Source organism: Rattus norvegicus, chromosome 6, assembly GCF_021556685.1.
Source record: "Rattus norvegicus strain SHRSP/BbbUtx chromosome 6, alternate assembly SHRSP_T2T, whole genome shotgun sequence".
Classification (NCBI taxonomy): domain Eukaryota; kingdom Metazoa; phylum Chordata; class Mammalia; order Rodentia; family Muridae; genus Rattus; species Rattus norvegicus.
This window is the reverse complement of record NC_141539.1, coordinates 55,886,805-55,903,562: the sequence shown is the minus strand read 5'-3', so window position 1 is coordinate 55,903,562 and position 16,758 is coordinate 55,886,805. Positions and strand designations below refer to the sequence as shown.

At 46.9% G+C, this 16,758-nt stretch overlaps 1 protein-coding gene across 2 annotated transcripts in view; it reads left to right on the top strand.

Annotated features, from left to right (window-relative positions):
• The window catches only part of Cdhr3 (cadherin-related family member 3), a 60,742-nt gene extending 47,245 nt beyond the window's left edge, over window positions 1-13,497 (top strand). Inside the window, exons 13-19 of one of the 2 annotated variants that reach the window (XM_087554941.1) lie at window positions 774-945; window positions 2,338-2,582; window positions 4,505-4,690; window positions 8,066-8,106; window positions 10,600-10,648; window positions 12,146-12,297; window positions 13,174-13,497. In XM_087554941.1, coding sequence (XP_087411067.1) covers window positions 774-945; window positions 2,338-2,582; window positions 4,505-4,690 — 603 coding nt within the window. In that variant the 3' untranslated portion in view covers window positions 8,066-8,106; window positions 10,600-10,648; window positions 12,146-12,297; window positions 13,174-13,497. Of the gene's footprint in view, window positions 1-773; window positions 946-2,337; window positions 2,583-4,504; window positions 4,691-8,065; window positions 8,107-10,599; window positions 10,649-12,145; window positions 12,298-12,542; window positions 12,907-13,173 lie in introns of those variants that run through there. The other variant, XM_087554940.1, reaches the window with a different exon arrangement.
• Window positions 13,498-16,758: the final 3,261 nt, after the last annotated feature.

The window sequence follows — 16,758 nt, the reverse complement described above, 5'->3', positions numbered from 1 at the left end:
TGCTCTAACCACTTGCTTCCTAGGCCAGGCCGTATGGTACAGCCAGCTGAAGAACATAACAGAAACTGTCTGGGCCACATCCTCCAGGGACTTCAAGTGGTCTCAGGAAAATGGATCCAGGGTTGAGAACCACTGTGATGCACACCAAAGTTAGCAATTGAGTTCAGGTTCACAAGGGACAGTGCACGTGTGCAAGCACACACACACACACACACACACACACAGAGAGAGAGAAAGAGAGAGAGAGAGAGAGAGAGAGAGAGAGAGAGAGTGCTACACATACATACACACAGCAGAGAAGCTAACAGCAAGGGAATTGGAGCAAGACAAAACCACACTAAAATCTTAGCTCAGCCTCTTACTATCTGAATGGTTTTATGTCAATTACTTGCTGTCTCTGAGTTCCCTTTTCTCTCATCTGTAGATGGGAGTTATCACGTTCTCTCTCACACATGACATTAAATCAGCGAATTCATGCAAATTGCATATCCCACGCATTGAGTGCTCGCTAGGTGCGTTTTAGCTCCTAAGGATTGGGCTGATGAAACAGCTCAGCAAATAAAGGAGATAGCTGCCAAACCTGAAAACTTGAGTTTGTTCACTGGGATCCACATGGCGATAGGAAGGGAGGTCCAACCACAAATTGTCCTCTGACTTATGCCCCCAACACTCCCCCTACACACACACACACACACACACACACACACACACACACACACACACACCCCGACTTGCATGCAATAGTATTCTAAACCATTTTCTTGCTGTTCTAGGTTACTGTGAACATTGTTGGAGAAAATGACGAAAAGCCAATATGTACTCCAAATTTTTACTTCATGTCCATCCCAGTGGACCTAAAAGTTGGTACCAACATTCAGAATTTCAAGTTGACGTGCACTGACCTTGATTCTAGCCCCAGATCTTTTCGATACTCCATTGGCTCAGGTATTAGTATGAACAATGCTGGGCCATCCGGGGAGGAACCAGGCAGTGGGTCTCTGCTCATACACTGCGGCCGGCACAGTGTTGGGCTGGGAAGGTATATTTTACATGAAGAATCCAAGGGTCCCTGTGCTTCCCAGTGCTGTCAGCTTCTCTGTCTCATCCAGTTCTCTCCAGGAACTTCCCACAACCAGACTCACCCCCACAGGGCTGTTGCAAAGCTCTAGGAAGGATGAATCCTTTTAATGGAATACTCTCCCCCAAATTCCCAGAATACAATGAATATATTTTTTTTCTATTTCATCTCTTCAACTACCTCTTTTCTTGGAAAGAAAAAAAAGTGCCGTGGGGGAAGGGACTTCCAGGCCTCTCTCGGGATAGAAATAGATTAAATAGATTGAATGCTTTCTGAAACATGTCCTCAGCAATACTCCTCTGCTCCATTCATTTTCTCTCTTTAAAAATATGCCATTGCGGGAAGGAGGGGGAAAAAGAGCACCCCTCAATGGAAATGAGACCGAAATAGTTCATCTAATGAAGTGCCGGGGCCAGAGATTTAAACCCAAATAAGCAGAACAATTCCACATGAAAGGCTAAAGATCCGTCTCTGCCGCCCGCTGAGCCTAGCAGAGCAGTGGGAAATTTCTGAGCCACTGTGCCACAAAACCCAGGGGCAGACCGTGCCTGGAGACCGCAGCTGCTGTGGATGGAGCTAATCCACACTGAGTGTCCCTAGGACTTAACCGAGCATTTCGCTGCTAAGGAGTAAAAATGGCATCATCTGCTCCATTTCCTGGTTTTTCAGTCAGTATTGAGTCTGGAGACACTGGAGGATGAACAAGAGCCATGATCGGGCTGGAGTTCTCCCTGCCCTAGGCACCATCAGATTGTGGGCCCCAACAGAATTTTGTGCGTGCGTGCGTGCGTGCGTGCATGCCTGTTTATGTTTGTGCACCCACTCAGCGCAGGCAGTGTGTGCATGGGTTAGGAGGCAGGTGGGGTGAATTCACAAGGACCTGGGCCTGAAGTCCTTGTGATATCAGAAGGTTCCTTCCTTTAGAGGACTTTCGACCCTTGACACCAGGATAGCCAGACAGGCTCCACAAAAGGCATAAAGGGAACATGGTCCATGATTACGGCATGGCTCACTCTGCGGTCTTGCTGTCCACATACCAGGACAATTAACTCTCCCCCTGGTGGCCCTAAGAGAGGGGCACTGTGGCTCTGTATCCAGTGCATCCTCACTTGCAAGATATCACAAACGAAACCCTATTACATAAAAAACAAAGTGCAGAAATTTGAGGGAATTAAAAACAAGTGCAGTTTTCTTCTGAGTCTTTATTTTACCCTCTTTTAAATTCTTTTACCCACATTCTTGCGTCAAATCTCCTTTAGGCAACATCAACAATCATTTTGCCTTCTCTCCCAATGCTGGCTCCAACATCACACGCCTGCTGCTGGCATCCCGCTTTGACTATAGCATCCTTGATACAGTCAGGGACTACAAGTTGCTTGTCTACGTCACCGATGACAACTTGCTGTCTGGCAGAACAAAAGCCAAGGCTCTTGTTGAAACAGGGACAGTGACTCTGAGTGTTAAAGTCATTCCTCACCCGGTCACAACCATCACAACTCCCAGGGTAAGAATCTGAGACCTGTAATCTCCAGCCATAAGTCCTTAGAATTTATAGCAATAGACCCAGAAGTGTGAGGCAGACAGGGAAAAAAAAGTTGAGACCTTTGTTTGGAAGGGCCATTGATTAGCAGATGGAAATATGTGTAAGGGCGTGGACACAGATTAATGGTATGCACCTTTAATCCCAGCAGGCAGAAGCAGGTAAATCTCTGAGTTTGAGGCTACCCTGGTCTACAGATTGAGTTCCAAAACAGCTAGGGCTACACAGAGAAAACATGTCACAAAACATGCACTTGCACACACACACCACACACAAAACCAAACAAACAGAAGGCAAAAGAAAAAAAAAGGACAAGAAAAATAGACCCCGGAGCGTAGAGATCAGAGGAATCCCACTGGCTTTCTTTTGTATAGTAGTGAACAGCCTGGCAGGAGCTGGGAAGGAGGAAAGATTTACTTTGGTTCATAATTTAGCAGGCAGGAGTGTGTGGTCGAGGAGCCCCCTCATCTCATGACTTACAAGAAGCAGAGAGCTGGAAGGGGCCAGAAGGCAGGTATAGCCTTTGAAGGCACACTTTCAGCCAGGGTACCTGTAGCAAGGCCCTGCCTCCTAAACTTGGAGGGGAAGGGCTTTCATTTTTAATGTATTCAATGGCATATTCCTTTATGCTTAAATTATGCTCGTGTGTGTGTATGCTTGCATGTGTGTATATGCAACACCTACATGTAGATGCCCATGGAGGCCAGAAGAAGGCACTGGGTTTCATGGAACTGGAGTCACCTGATGTGGACAATAGGTACTCTTAACTGTTTAACCATCTCCCCAGCTACTCCTTTTGAGATTTTTTTATGGCATTTATTTATTTATTTATTTATTTATTCATTCAGTGTTTGTGCATATATATGTATTTGTGTGTATATGTGTGTATATGTGTATATGTGTGTATACATGTACATGTATGTATATGTGCGTATGTATGTATATATGTGCATATGTGTATTTGTGTGTATATGCATGTATATGTGTGTATATGTGTACATGTGTATGTGCACATGTGTACATGTGTGTATGTGTATGTGTGCATGTATGTATATATGTGTTTATGTGTGTGTGCATGTGTGTACGTGTGTGTACATGTATGTGTGTGTGCGTGTGTATACTCCCCCACACATGTGGAAGTAAGAGGATAACCTGTAGTAGTCAGTGCTCTTTGCACACCAGGTGGACTCTAGAAATCAAATCTAAGCCATGGGGATTGGCAGCAAGCTCCCTTACCTACTAAGCCTGTGGGGGTTTCATACTCAAACCACAACAAACATGGAGGACCTTTACTGTGCGGAAAGCTGGCAGGCTTTCCTTAGGAAGAAATTGCCAAGTCTCTTAGGTTTACAGCAAACGGACCTCGACATTTCCAATTCCGAAATCTCCATGACTTGTTGGTTATCTGTCTTCCACTCTAGGAAGCAGATTCCGAACTTGAAGTCTCACTGTGATCACAGCCCCACTCATCTGGCAGTGGCAGCTGGATCGAGTGAACACTGAAAAGCTTACAAGGTATAAAAACAAGAACAAAAACAGCTTTCATGGCTCCTGCCTTCCCAGTGAGAGACAGTGGCTAAATTAGTCCCTGGATTATGCTGCGTTGCAACAGAGAACTAGCTTGTAGACCCTGTAGATGTAAGGGAGGGGAAGAGAGACAGACAGTGTACTTAAGCTAGGAGCTGATACACACTTCCCCAGTTTTTCTGGGTTCGGATCTAACGGATAGAAAATAAAGAGGTCAGAGCTGGAAGCACCAACTATAAGCTCACAGATGTGGAATCTGCAGAACAGGAGGGAAGAGTGCCGAGACACTTCACACACTGCAAGACTGAATGTCAAAGGCGCTTCCACCCCTCTCACGCTCCCTTTCTCTGTCCTTCAAGCCCAGGATTACCTACCAGATCCGCAGGGAAAACATATTCTCTCCATCCGCATGGTATGTGCCATTCATCATCACTCTGGGCTCCATAGTTCTTGTCGGTCTTCTGGGGTCCCTGATGGTCCTGCTGGCCAAAGCAGTCTACAGACATTGCTCCTCCATGACCAGGAAGGACAAGAAACCTCTGTGAGTTCTGGGGGGGGGGGCTGAGACTTCCCTTGTTTTTGCTTGTTTGTTGCCTTTGTTTTGTACAGGGCAGGGTACGCAGCTTGAAGGGGAGAATAGAAGATGAAGGGATAGAATTCTAGCTGCCCTTGGGCCTTGTCACCTGTGAGGCCAGGACCATGGCCTTTGGCTTTCTCTGGCAGCTTACTCCAGCCCTGATGGGATTTAGTAAGTAGGCTTCCAGTGACCTTGCCCTGGACAAGTGCTCCTGAAAAGCCCCGTTGTGAGTAGCAGTAGAATATAATGTGCTCTTCTCTGCAGAGTATTTCTAGAAAGGGATGGGACTAAAGGAAGCAAACTCTACCAACAACAATGCAACAGATTAGAAAATTAAACTTTGAGTGCCGCTTAGGCCTTTATGTCATTAGACAATCTCCGTTCTCTTGCGTGTGACTCTCATCTCTCGCCATCTGGGAAACACACAGTAGTTGCATGCCAGGTTTCCCTCCTCCCTACTCTCACTTGCTCAGACATGTGATTCCTAAGAGAACCTGTGCGTGTCACACACTTCTCCCGGGGCCAGATATATCCTCAGTAACTCTTACAGCCAGAGCACAATGGCTGTGAGCCAGGATTTTTAGAGTTGGTCAAGTTCCAGGTTCAAATCTAAGCTCTCTCATTTCCTGGGCACCTGACGTTGGGCACATGAAACTCTCTCTGGAAAACTACCTGAGCAAATGCAGAGAGAGCCCTGGGTAGAGTTCCTGACACCAAGCTAACACTTGCATGAGCAATGGTTTTGAAGTGGCTGCAGTTTTAACTTCATAGCCAAGACCCAGTGAGCTCATGATTCTAGACCCCAAATTTAACCAAATGCCCAAATGTCCTGGGAGCTGGGTGCCCTGACGTTCAGGGTCTCTCAGTGGCAAAGAAGAAGTGAGTGATAAGACTCAGATGCCTCTTAAGAGTATTTGAAGATTAACCATGACTACCAAGGGATTTTACGTATCTGGATGTCAGATGGTTTAAAGGACATTAGCTTAAAGCTGTGTGTTGCTTTCCACCGTATTTATCAGGGGAAGTTTGCACTGTTGGAAACCTTGACTTCGGGTAAGAAATCCTTGAGCATCTACTGAAATTTTAAAAAGACATTTTTTGTCTGCAGTCTGTTTACAAATGACTAAGAGAAAGACAGAAAAAGAGTACCTTGTTTCTAAAAGGGTCGCATCTGTGCATGTGAGGATGATGATGTCTCATGTGAGTAGGCCTTTTAAAAAGATGTATAGTGACCCAATAGGCATTGCAACTTACATGCAAATTACAGCTATGTGGTAAATATGCATCTTGAACCTGGCTGTTCCTATTTGCATTCTAAGTACAGTTTTCATCATGGCCCAATTCAAAAGAGAAAAATAGCTAAAAATTCAGACTCACACTTGTGCTCTCAGAAAGTTAGCTGTACCATGTGGCAGTCAACACTTGTCAAAGAGTGAGGAATAAAATTAGAAATTTTGAACCCAAGACTTGTATGAGAAGGGCATTAACACCCAGTCTAGCTCCTTCCTGTTATAGGAAACTGAAGCTGTCAGCCCTCTAGCCTCCCTGCTGTGAGACAACATCTCTGCTCTGATGGCTACTGGGGAGAAAATGGGCAAAGAAGAATGGGTCGGTTGTGTCAATGGAATGGTTTTGCCTTCACCAAAGTCACTGTATTCCTGGAGTTGTAAGAAGCAATAGTTTCAGCTTCTAGACCCTCTGTAGTTCCAGGCTATCAACTGCCAAACTGCTTGGTTTAACACAGCTAATAGCCAGAACTTTTTGATCCCCATCCCTAGCCCATTTTCAGACTAGTCCCCAAATTCCAAGAAAGCGGTTGCCTGGAGGCCCTGAATTAACATGTGTGCATATCTACGTGGAATACTGTCTGGTCAACTAATGCCTATCCTTCCCCCACAGGATAAAGAAAGGAGGTATGTATGTACAGTGCATGCTCTTATGGTCCGCTTGCGATCTTTTGCTTGCTCTTTTATACTGCGCTAAAAGGCTCAAACTTGGGCTCAATCGGGGAATATCCATGTCTTTAATGGGGAAGCAAAAAGCATCTATTGCTGGATCAAAGAAGGGCAGGGTGCAAAGATACACAGTGCAGGATGCAGGGTGCAGGGTGCAGGGTGCAAGGTGCAGGGTGCAGGGTGCAGAGTGCAGGGTGCAGGGTGCAGAGTGCAGGGTGCCTTTGGCTTACTTGGTCCACTCACTTGGGCCTTGCCTACTTTCTACCCATGTTCATCTCTAGCAGACTCAGTTTAATCATCTAGGTCTCTCCCAGGGAACCTAGCTCATCCTTAGTAGGGATATGCACTACACACGGCCAGCATTTCCTGACTGCTGCCCGTGGAGGGGGTGGCTGCTCCCAATGACAGTGAGTGCTCAGTCTTGAACAAGTGCCTCTTCTGTAGGAACACTGACACGCTCTTCTCAGATTGCAATGGATTTGATCATTGCTCACATGGTTCATTAGGTCAGACTAATTAATTGGTCAATTGAGCAAGATCTACTGAGAGTCCCAGGCCCAAGGAGATATCTCATCGGAACCTGGGCAAAGAGTTGTCACCTCAAGGCTGCTCCAAGCTATGGGGAGAGACAGGACATAGAATGTACAGTTCTATAATTTTAAAAAAATGTTTGCTTAAGTCATTGTATCCATGGGGCATGCAGATACGCACAAAGTGCATAAATGCAGGGTTCAGACTTTGATTATAATGGTTATTGATCACATAGAGAAAGTGTGTCTTAATAACAGAAATGTCATAGACTAGCTTGATTCTTAGTTTTTTAACTAGATTTACTCATTTCATTTTTGTGTATATGTGCATATAAGCATGCTTGATGCCCTCAGAGGTCAGAAGACGACATTAGAGCCCTTGGAGTGGAGTAATGGATGGTTGTGAGCCACCATGTGGGTGCTGGGAGTCAAACCTGGGTCCTTTGCATGAGCAGTAAGTGCTCTTTACCACTGAGCCATCTCTCCAGCCCCAAACTCAGTTACTTTTAATCTGGATATCGGGAATGGATGTCAAAAATCACTTGTTATGAACAGGTAGTCTTTTTTTCCATTTGAGAGCTAACTTTCTAAGACCAGTATAAATAATCCAGAAAGAGTTTTGGTATTTTAATCATGTGCTGCCCATACACATGTATGTTTTCTAAGAAACCTGAAGGCTGTCAAGTAACAGGTGTGCAGCCAAACAAACAAAACACCAGCAATAGAACAAAAACAAGAGCTTTGCTCTGCCTGTGAGACTGAAGTCCGTCTGCTCAGGGAAATCCCACCGTGAGCAGAATGTTAAGGTCAGTTTAGCATCTAGGAAGCTTCAACGCTGCCTTGTTCTTTCCCCTGCAGACACAAAGAGTAGAAAGAGTACGAAGAGAGAGGCCATGGTGGTAAGTGTGGTCAGTCACAGGAACCCTGCCTGGGAGCTGGGTAGTGTCACCCTGCCTCTGTCTGCACACATAGAGAACCAGGCTCTGGCAGAGCATTTGTGCATTCTGGGAGGTTCATGCATTTGGCCACTGACATAGCTTCATGACAAGATCCTGATAGGATTCTTTCCCTCACTGGACATGTCTGCTCATATATTTGCTCTGGATTTCATAAGTATTGAGTTGTGGTATTTATTATCCACACCAGCTCTCCAACAGGGTACGCTGGGGAAGCAGACAGAGCTTAAAGACCAGAACAAGTGTTGCAATGTTCCACAGGATTTAATTTTTTTCTCAACCCTTCCACAACCTTGCAAGAAAGTAACAAAGAAAGTCCACAGCTTGGGTCTGGTCTTGGCTTCACCTACTCCTTAGCCACATGAGCCTGTGGACCCCCAAGCCTTTGGAAGCTGTAGATTCCTCACCATGAAATGGGAGGAAGGACAGCCACTCCAAGACAATACCTGGGAAAAAATCTCATAAAAACAGACAGATGTCTCACTATGTGCTGCACACAGGCTGGCTAGAGTCACACCTTCATTGTCTTACTTTTCTATTGCTGGGATAAAACACTAAAGCAACTTAAGTGATATATGTGGGGCCCACAGTTCCAAAGGATTTGAGTCCATGACCATCAGTGCAGGAAGCATGGCAGCAGGCAGGCAGGCATGGCACTGGGACAGTAGCTAAGGGTTACATCTTGAGACACAGCCATGGGGGAGAGGGAGAGGGGATTTAGGGGGGATGGGAGTGGCTTGGGCTTCTGAAACCTGAAAGCCCATCCCCAGTGACACATCTCACTTAACAAGACCACACATCCTAATCCTTCCCAAACAGTTCTACCAGTTGAGGACCAAGTAATCAAACATATGAGGCTATGGAGGCCATTCTCATTCAAACCAGCCCTCTAACCCTCCTCCGCTGTCTCTTACTGAGCCTGATAGACTCATCAGGAAGAGATAAAACTTAATAACTGCCCTTATCTCCTCCCTGCTTCCCCCAGGACAAACCTTGCTGTGATCTAATGTTTATCACGGGGAGGGATGGCAGTCAGTACAGCTGAAGGGAGATTTTTGCTTTACACTCAGTATCTTACTGCTTCTCCTTTCAGGTTAGTCTACTAATGGGAGCAAGGACAGCTTTTGGCCTCCAAGGTCTTACCATCTAAAAGAAGCACCCTAGGGAACCTGGGCAATGCCATGCATAGATGGCCTTAAAACTGTGCCATGTTGATCTATTAAATAAATAAACCTTCATGACATAAAATGTGGGGCTTCTTAGAGATGATCTAGTAGTTGAAACACATGAGATTCTTACTTCTCTTCAGCACCCAAAAGCTATGGGGAAGTGGATAGATGGTAGCTGTCGGGAAAAGCCACATTGAAAAGACTGCCACTCCCTAAGAAGCTTCTTACTAGCCTGCTGGAGACCTTGTTTTTGCCATTTTGGGGGGTCGGTATCATAGAGTGAAAGGCTATCCATGGATTGGGGACAGGCACCTAGACAAAGCTCAGAGTTGAGGGATGCCATACAATACTGTCTTAGTTAGGGTCTTATTATTGTGAACAGACACCATGACCAATGTAAGTTTTATAAGGGACAACATTTAATTGGGGCTGGCTTACAGGTTCTGAGGTTCAGTCCATTATAATCAAGGCAGAAACATGGCGGCATCCAGGCAGGCATGGTGCAGAAGGAGCTTGAGTTCTACATCTTCACCGGAAGGAAGCCAGGAACAGACTGAGCATCCTCAGGCAGCTAGGAGGAGGGTCTCTGAGCCCACCCTATAGTGACACACTTTCTCTAACAAGGCCACACCTTCTAATAGTGCCACTCCCTGTGCCAAGAGAAGGCAAACCATCACAAATAACAATCATGGAGGGTGGGGCTTAGGGAAGGCCTAGCTGTGGTTCTGTTGGCTTTTGTGAGGGCCATCAGTAAGGCAAGGTAGGTAGCTGCAGGGCAGAGTACCTGGCTGGGATGCCAAGGCCTAAGGTAAGTGCTCCTGTGACGTGCTTCCAGCTCTGCCTGGCAGTGATGCCCTGAGGTAATGTGAATCTTAGTCCTCGATGCTTGCGTCCCATAGCATCTGACGCGTCTCTTATCATAGCCATGTGTCTTCATTGTGGCCCCTGTTGCTCAGTGGCAAGTTAAGTAGACAGACATTCCTGCTTGGTTCACCATGGTGTCCCTAACCTATGGCCCAATGGCTGTTGAATAAATTAATATCTCAAAGCTTGTTTTGAGCAAGGAAAGCCAGGCGTGGTGGTAAAAACCTGTAATTTCAGCATTTGGGAGGTAGAATCAAGAAGGGCAGACCTGGCCACATGTCAAGTTCAAGACTAGTCTGGGCTTAGCATTGTTTACAAAAAAGAAGAGCTCAGCCTGTGAGGATGGGTAGCCTTGGTTGGGGAGAACCTTGGGATTGTGCTTGAAACTGTCTCTTTGCCTTAGGAATCTATTCAGATGAACTCTGTCTTTGATGGAGAAGCCGTAGACCCAGGTAACCAAAAGGACACCACTTATGGGAATGCTTCGTGTGTTCTGGGCTCGAAGAGTTGGGAAGAGTGTCTAGTATCCTTCTCTTAAGTACTGGTCAGCACCTTGGCCCCTCATCCATAATGTGAGGCTGACCATTTTAGGCTATAACTTGGCTGAGAAGGGTGCAGAGTGGCGCTGGGACAGACCTGTGGGCGTGGCTTGCCTCCCTCGCCCCTCCCCTTATGCCTCCGCCGCTTCCCACCTGCAGGCTTGCTCTCTAGGGTGTTATTTCCTCCCCCACCGCCTATTTACAAACTAGTAAAGGAAAGCAGTGAACTCAAGAAGTCATAGTCTTTTTCCCTGCTCACTGATCCTCTCTCACCTACCCGGCCCTTCCTGCACGCATCTAGTGCCCTCTTAATAGTAGCAGAAGTGGCAAGTTTGGCTCCCCCACCCCCAGACCGGGGCCAAGAACTTGGTTGACACGATGAACATAAGGTAAAGCTGGCCTCCAGAGCTCTCATTGCCCCCTGAAATCAGCTCCAAATTTAGCTCCTTTACACACATCCCTCCGCTTACAAAGGCTCAATTATAGACGCGAATAAAGGGAAGGAAACCAAATTCAGGAGGCGAGTGTGCTGGCTCCCTGCCACCCTCATATGCAAACGGCTTCAGTCCTCAGAAGGAGGATGGCTCTTCTCCAGTGAGAAGCCGCTGCTGTTGGAATTAAATTTCCCTCTATTATTAGGTACTTGTTACCATAATGTGCCCACATTAGCATAAGTGCTGGTGGGATCCTGAGCCGAGAGAGGCCACTTGTGCTGCTTTGCAGTGGCAGGAGCCCGGCTTGCCTCAAACCCAAGCGCACAAAGAGAAAGCCAGGGAGGACTTCTGCGGTTCTTATGTGCCTGAGAGAAGAAAAGGGGGGAAGAAATGAGCCAACTGGCCTAATGTGAACAAACACATCAATTAGCGTCTGCTGGCTCTGACACAAGAAAAATGGCTGCCCCTCCTCATCCCCAGATCAGTTTGTCTGTGTCTACACTCTCTGCCAGCCCGGTGGAATCAAAGGCTCCAGCACTTACTTAATGAATTCCTTTTTATGGAGGATACAAGGATCTTTTAAAACAAAAATAAATCAGATCCTATTGGGTAACCCCACTAGAAATTGAACCTAATTTAAGTGATGGTCACAAGGAACTCAAAATTTACATGGCCCCCTCATCCAGCTGAGCCTGCAAACCTTCCTATCTAGAGAAGTCTCGTGTGTGTGTGTGTGTGTGTGTGTGTGTGTGTGTGTGTGTGTCTGTCTGTCTGTCTGTCTGAGCTGCACAGCTTGGGGGAAAGGCAGACATTGAAAGACTGACTGGGCTCCTCACAAACTGCTTTCCACCCCAGGGGTGGGTGGGGGTCATACCTTTCCTCATCCTTCCTGATCATCAGAACAGGGGGGAAGTAGGTAAAAGCAGAATTGTTCAGTTTTTTGTTTCGTATGATTTCTTTATTATCTGCCCTCTAGTTACCGGGGAAATATATGAATTCAACTCAAAAACTGGTGCCAGAAAGTGGAAAGGCCCGTTAACCCAGCTGCCCAGTTGGCCCGAGCCCAGCACCCAGCCCAGAGGCACAGCTGGAGAAGCCTCAGTCCCTAAACACACAGGGAAATAACAGGTGTGTATTTGCCAGCCCCTCACGAGGGCTGGGGCGAGCCTGTGTGTGTGACGAGGCGGGGGTGTGCCTCCTTAAATTTCACAGGGACAGTAGCAGTGTTTGGTACAGGGGCACAGATGTGGGTTGAAGGCATTCAGGTAACCAGGGTCCCAAATCTGCCAAAACATTTAAAAATAGTTCTGAAATGGGGTTTTAGAACATAACGGTCCTTTTCCGAAAAGGCATAGAGATTTTTTTCTCTCTAGGCTCACGGCTACCCGGGTTCATGATGAGAGAGTGCCTACATTTGAATGCCAAGTCGCCCCCTTACGGTCTTCTGTTCTTCTCCTCAGTTCTTCACAGTGGCAGCCAGGCAGCCCTTTCAGCCCAGCTTCCCAGCTCGTATCCTCTAATATGTCTGTCCTTGTGTTCACTTATAAACACAGCTCAAGGGCTGGAGAGATGGCTCAGTGGAAAGAGAGAGCACTGATTGCTCTTCCAGAGGTCCTGAGTTCAATTCCCAGCAACCACATGGTGGTTCACGACCGTCTGTAATGGAATTTGATGGCCTCTTGTGGTGTGTCTGAGACAGTGACAGTGTAAATAAATAAATAAATAAATAAATAAATAAATAAATAAATAAATAAATAAATAAATAAATAAATACAGCTCAACACCATACACCTTTGCAAAAGACCATGAGTCGTTTTTTAAAGACATAGACAGTACACTGTGAGACATTCATTTGGGAAGAAGAAATACGATGTTATTATTTTATTTTACTTCGTTTTATTTGGAGGTGTCTTGCATTTGGCAAAGCAAGCCGATGTGAGATGTTTACCCTGTTAGTATGCAGGCGTCTCCCAGAGACAACCACTCTTCTTTTCCTCATCATAGATGAGTTTTGCCTTTTAAAAACCCATCGAAGTGGGAGACCATCATGCTGAGCTCACAACAGTGATCCAGTTCTACTCTATCCGATGCCGTGATGCGCTTCTACGGCTTTGCCCCAGTTGGAGGAGGCAGAGCGACAGCTGGACGCTGCCTCCGAACTCTAAGGTGGTGGCTCCCGTGTATACCAGCGTCAGGGACTGAGAGGTCCAGTTGCCCTGCTTCCTTGCTGACTCTTGGGATTGTCGGTCCTTTGTGTTTTACCTATTCGAATGAAGATGACTCATGGGATGAAATACAGTTTTTCAAAGCTGAAATAATACCGGTCTGAAATAATATAACCCCTGCCTGCTTCTTCCCATTTCCTGCCATCAGGTCTAAGTGTATACACACAAGGAAGCTCTACCCAGTGGTAGACCCCCAACTTCCTGTGGGCCTGAACACTGAGCTGAAAGTGTCGCAATAGAACTGAACAGGAGCTTTGCAGCAGAGCCTTAGAAATGCTGCACAGGCCTCAGCTGCTCTCAGTGTCTTGTTCCCCAACTTGCGGAGGCCTTAGTGCAATAAATACCAGCAAGAGTCCGTGAGGATCCATCTCTACAGCAACCCACTTCCCCACTGTGGAGGGTCCACAGCAGAAACCCTCCAGCAGACGAAGACCTCAGGCAGAGAGCACAGTGGCAGGTTTTCTCTGTGTGCCTGAGCTGGCGTGGCCTCTTAGGAAAAGCAGACGTTTGTAAAACTGACCTAGCTGGAGACATGATTTATTAATAACACTGGGCTGCCAGGGAACTCCCTTGAATGGGTATAAATCTTGCAAAAGAAGGTTGAGCCATTCCCTCGTGGGGGTTAAAGTGGGTGAAGTGTTGGCTTTTTTTTTTTTTTTTTTTTAAGTCTGCAGAGTCCTGACTCAAACACTTTCTTCGGAAATTCTCGGCATCCATGCAAGTCAAATGAAGCTCTCTGACAGCATGCAGGCTGCTGGGGCTTCATAGCAGTTTACCAGACCATTAAGGATGTAGAAAGTTGGATGTGGGGAGCTCTCCGCTCTCTGCGAGACCAGCAGGAGACCAGGCTTTAAGAGACCCCAGGTTTGAGTGAAGAACAGAGCTGAGTGTCCTTAGCTGAGACCAGAGGAGCCCAAGGAATGGGGCAAGGACAGCTGGAGGCGTCAGAGGAGAGCGCAGCTATCCCCACCTCCTGCTGCGTATTTGGCCTCATGAGTTTGAGGTCCACGGCTGAGAACCCAAAGACTAGCTGCCTGCCCTTCGTCTGCCACGACAGACTGTAGGCTGTGGGTGAACTGTCTCGTTTCATTTTTCTAAAAACTATTTCCTTCAGTGTCTATCTGAAAGGCAAATTGACCCAAGCATTGAATCTCCTTTGTAGAGTAATAGGTAACTCAGAATTGTGTGTGCGGGTGCGTGTGTGTGCATGTGTGTGTGCTTGTGTGTGTGTGTGTGTAGTGTGTGCGTGTATACATGCGTGCGTGCCTATGTATATGTGTTTACTTACTGAGGAGACTGTCAAAAAGTACCTGAGATGCCCAAGTGGAGGACAGCCTCAGATGATGTAAACGTACACCCATGTGTTGATAAATCCTGTGGCCAAATGGGGCTTTTAAATCTGGATCCCATGAAAAAGTCAAGTGAGGAGGGAAGGGAGACCCAGATCACCCAGACTTTCCTATGTGTCGCCCATCTCAGGACAAACTGTGGCACTTGCTCTGTGGTAATAACCCAAGACAAGTTGACCAGCTCACAGAGGAGACCAGGGATCTTGGTGCAGTGGTGAGCATCTGTGTCAACCCCATCACTCCTTCCCCTCAAACAGCCCCCTCTGCCCTCCTTTCTTACCTCACGCGTACGTCTTAAGAACTGAATGAGGGCTGGAGGAAAGTAGACGCGGGCCAGCACAGTGTCTGAAATAAGACCTTGAACCTGGGAGGGTGTTAAAGATGGGAAGAAATCGAAGTTGAGGATTAGTTTTGAGCATATATCGAAGCACTAAACTGCCGTTTGATGTGTTCTCAGGTTATACTTGTGTTATGCAGCCTTGAGTGGTTACCACAGTATGTAGCAAGCATTCAGCAAACGTTTGAAGGACTGGGCTGAAATCAGGTAGAGTTGAGGTGTGCTTTCTACCAACATATGGTGGCCCCAGCTTCTAGATCTAAATAAACAGACCCATAATCAGCTAGCTGCTACCAAGTGTTACAAAGTAAGAGGACACCATTCTGAGCTGCGAGGACATAGCTCAGACATAGTGGTGAACATAGCAGTGTTTATGTTCTAATGAGGGGTGAGAGCCATGAAGTAAATTGTGGCTGGGCCATATATAAAAATAGATCTGACCCACAACCTTCCCAGTGAAGTACCTTGCTTACCCACAGTTCTCAGCCCAGGAAGCTGCCTGCTGAGTATCAGTGGGGGCAAGATGACTGTTGCCACCACAGTCTAGGCTGCTAAATGTCAAAATAGGCCACAAGTGGGTGGGCCTTGGTTCTAACTGAGGACCAATCAGAGAAAAGCAAAGACACACCAATCCCACCCACAGCTTCTCCAGACCAGCAGCCTCAAACAGAGCATACCTGAAGAACCCCACCTCCACCACCATTACAGTGTGTCTGACTCCATTAACAGTCTTTGCTTTTCCCTTGAGACTTCATCTATAATTCTATTGAGAGAAGGAAACTGTACACATTTATAGATGATATATTAATGGTATTTACTACCTTGAGAAAAAGCAGGTGTTCCAGTGGACCAGGAGCCCTACCCTAAAGAGAAGCTCAGGGAAGGCTCACACAGTGAAGGGGAGACTCTGTCAGTGTGGAGGGGACCATTCAGATACCTGAGAAGAACCTTCCAGACAGAGAGCTATGGGGTGTTGGGGACATGACGTCATAGGTGTTTGGAGAGGAGTTTGCACATTCCGAGGGCCTTGTGGGTTGTTACCATGGCTTTTTCTCCCAAAGCGATGGGGAGCCATTACAGCCCCTGAGGGGCTGAAAGCGTCACTGATTGCTGACGTGAGACCAGATGTGAAGAGAGCAAGGACCCACATCGAAGGAGAAGACCAATGAGTAGTTATTGGATTAATCCAGACAGGAGACAGTGGTGGCTTGGGCCAGGCAGCAGAGATGGGGACCGTGGAAATCTTACAGCTCTGTTTTAGAAGTAGGGTCTCAGGGAAGAAGTAAGTGCTGGGTTCTCTCGGGGGCTGTTCCTGTATCAGGTAAAAGGTCCTTTGTGGACTCTCCCCAAGTAGTATATTACACGAAGACTTCCCCTGAGGGCGACACCTGGTATCTAGCCCACCATAGCCATTGCCCTGGAGATGTACTGGCAGGGTAGAGAACCCTCTGTGCTTCTGCAGCATTGAATTTCCTGCCAAGATTCTAAGCAATGCTACCAAGACACAGAGAGACAAGTTTGGTCAGGGCTTCTTAGTCAGAATTCCTCACCCGACTCCACGAAAGGCTAAAGGCTTCTTGCTCAACCCAAATAAGCAGTATGTTGGATCAGCTCAGTGCAGAAAAGGACAGTTCTGCTTGCCTGCTTCCTACTGGGGACCTGAGCTACAAGGAGACAA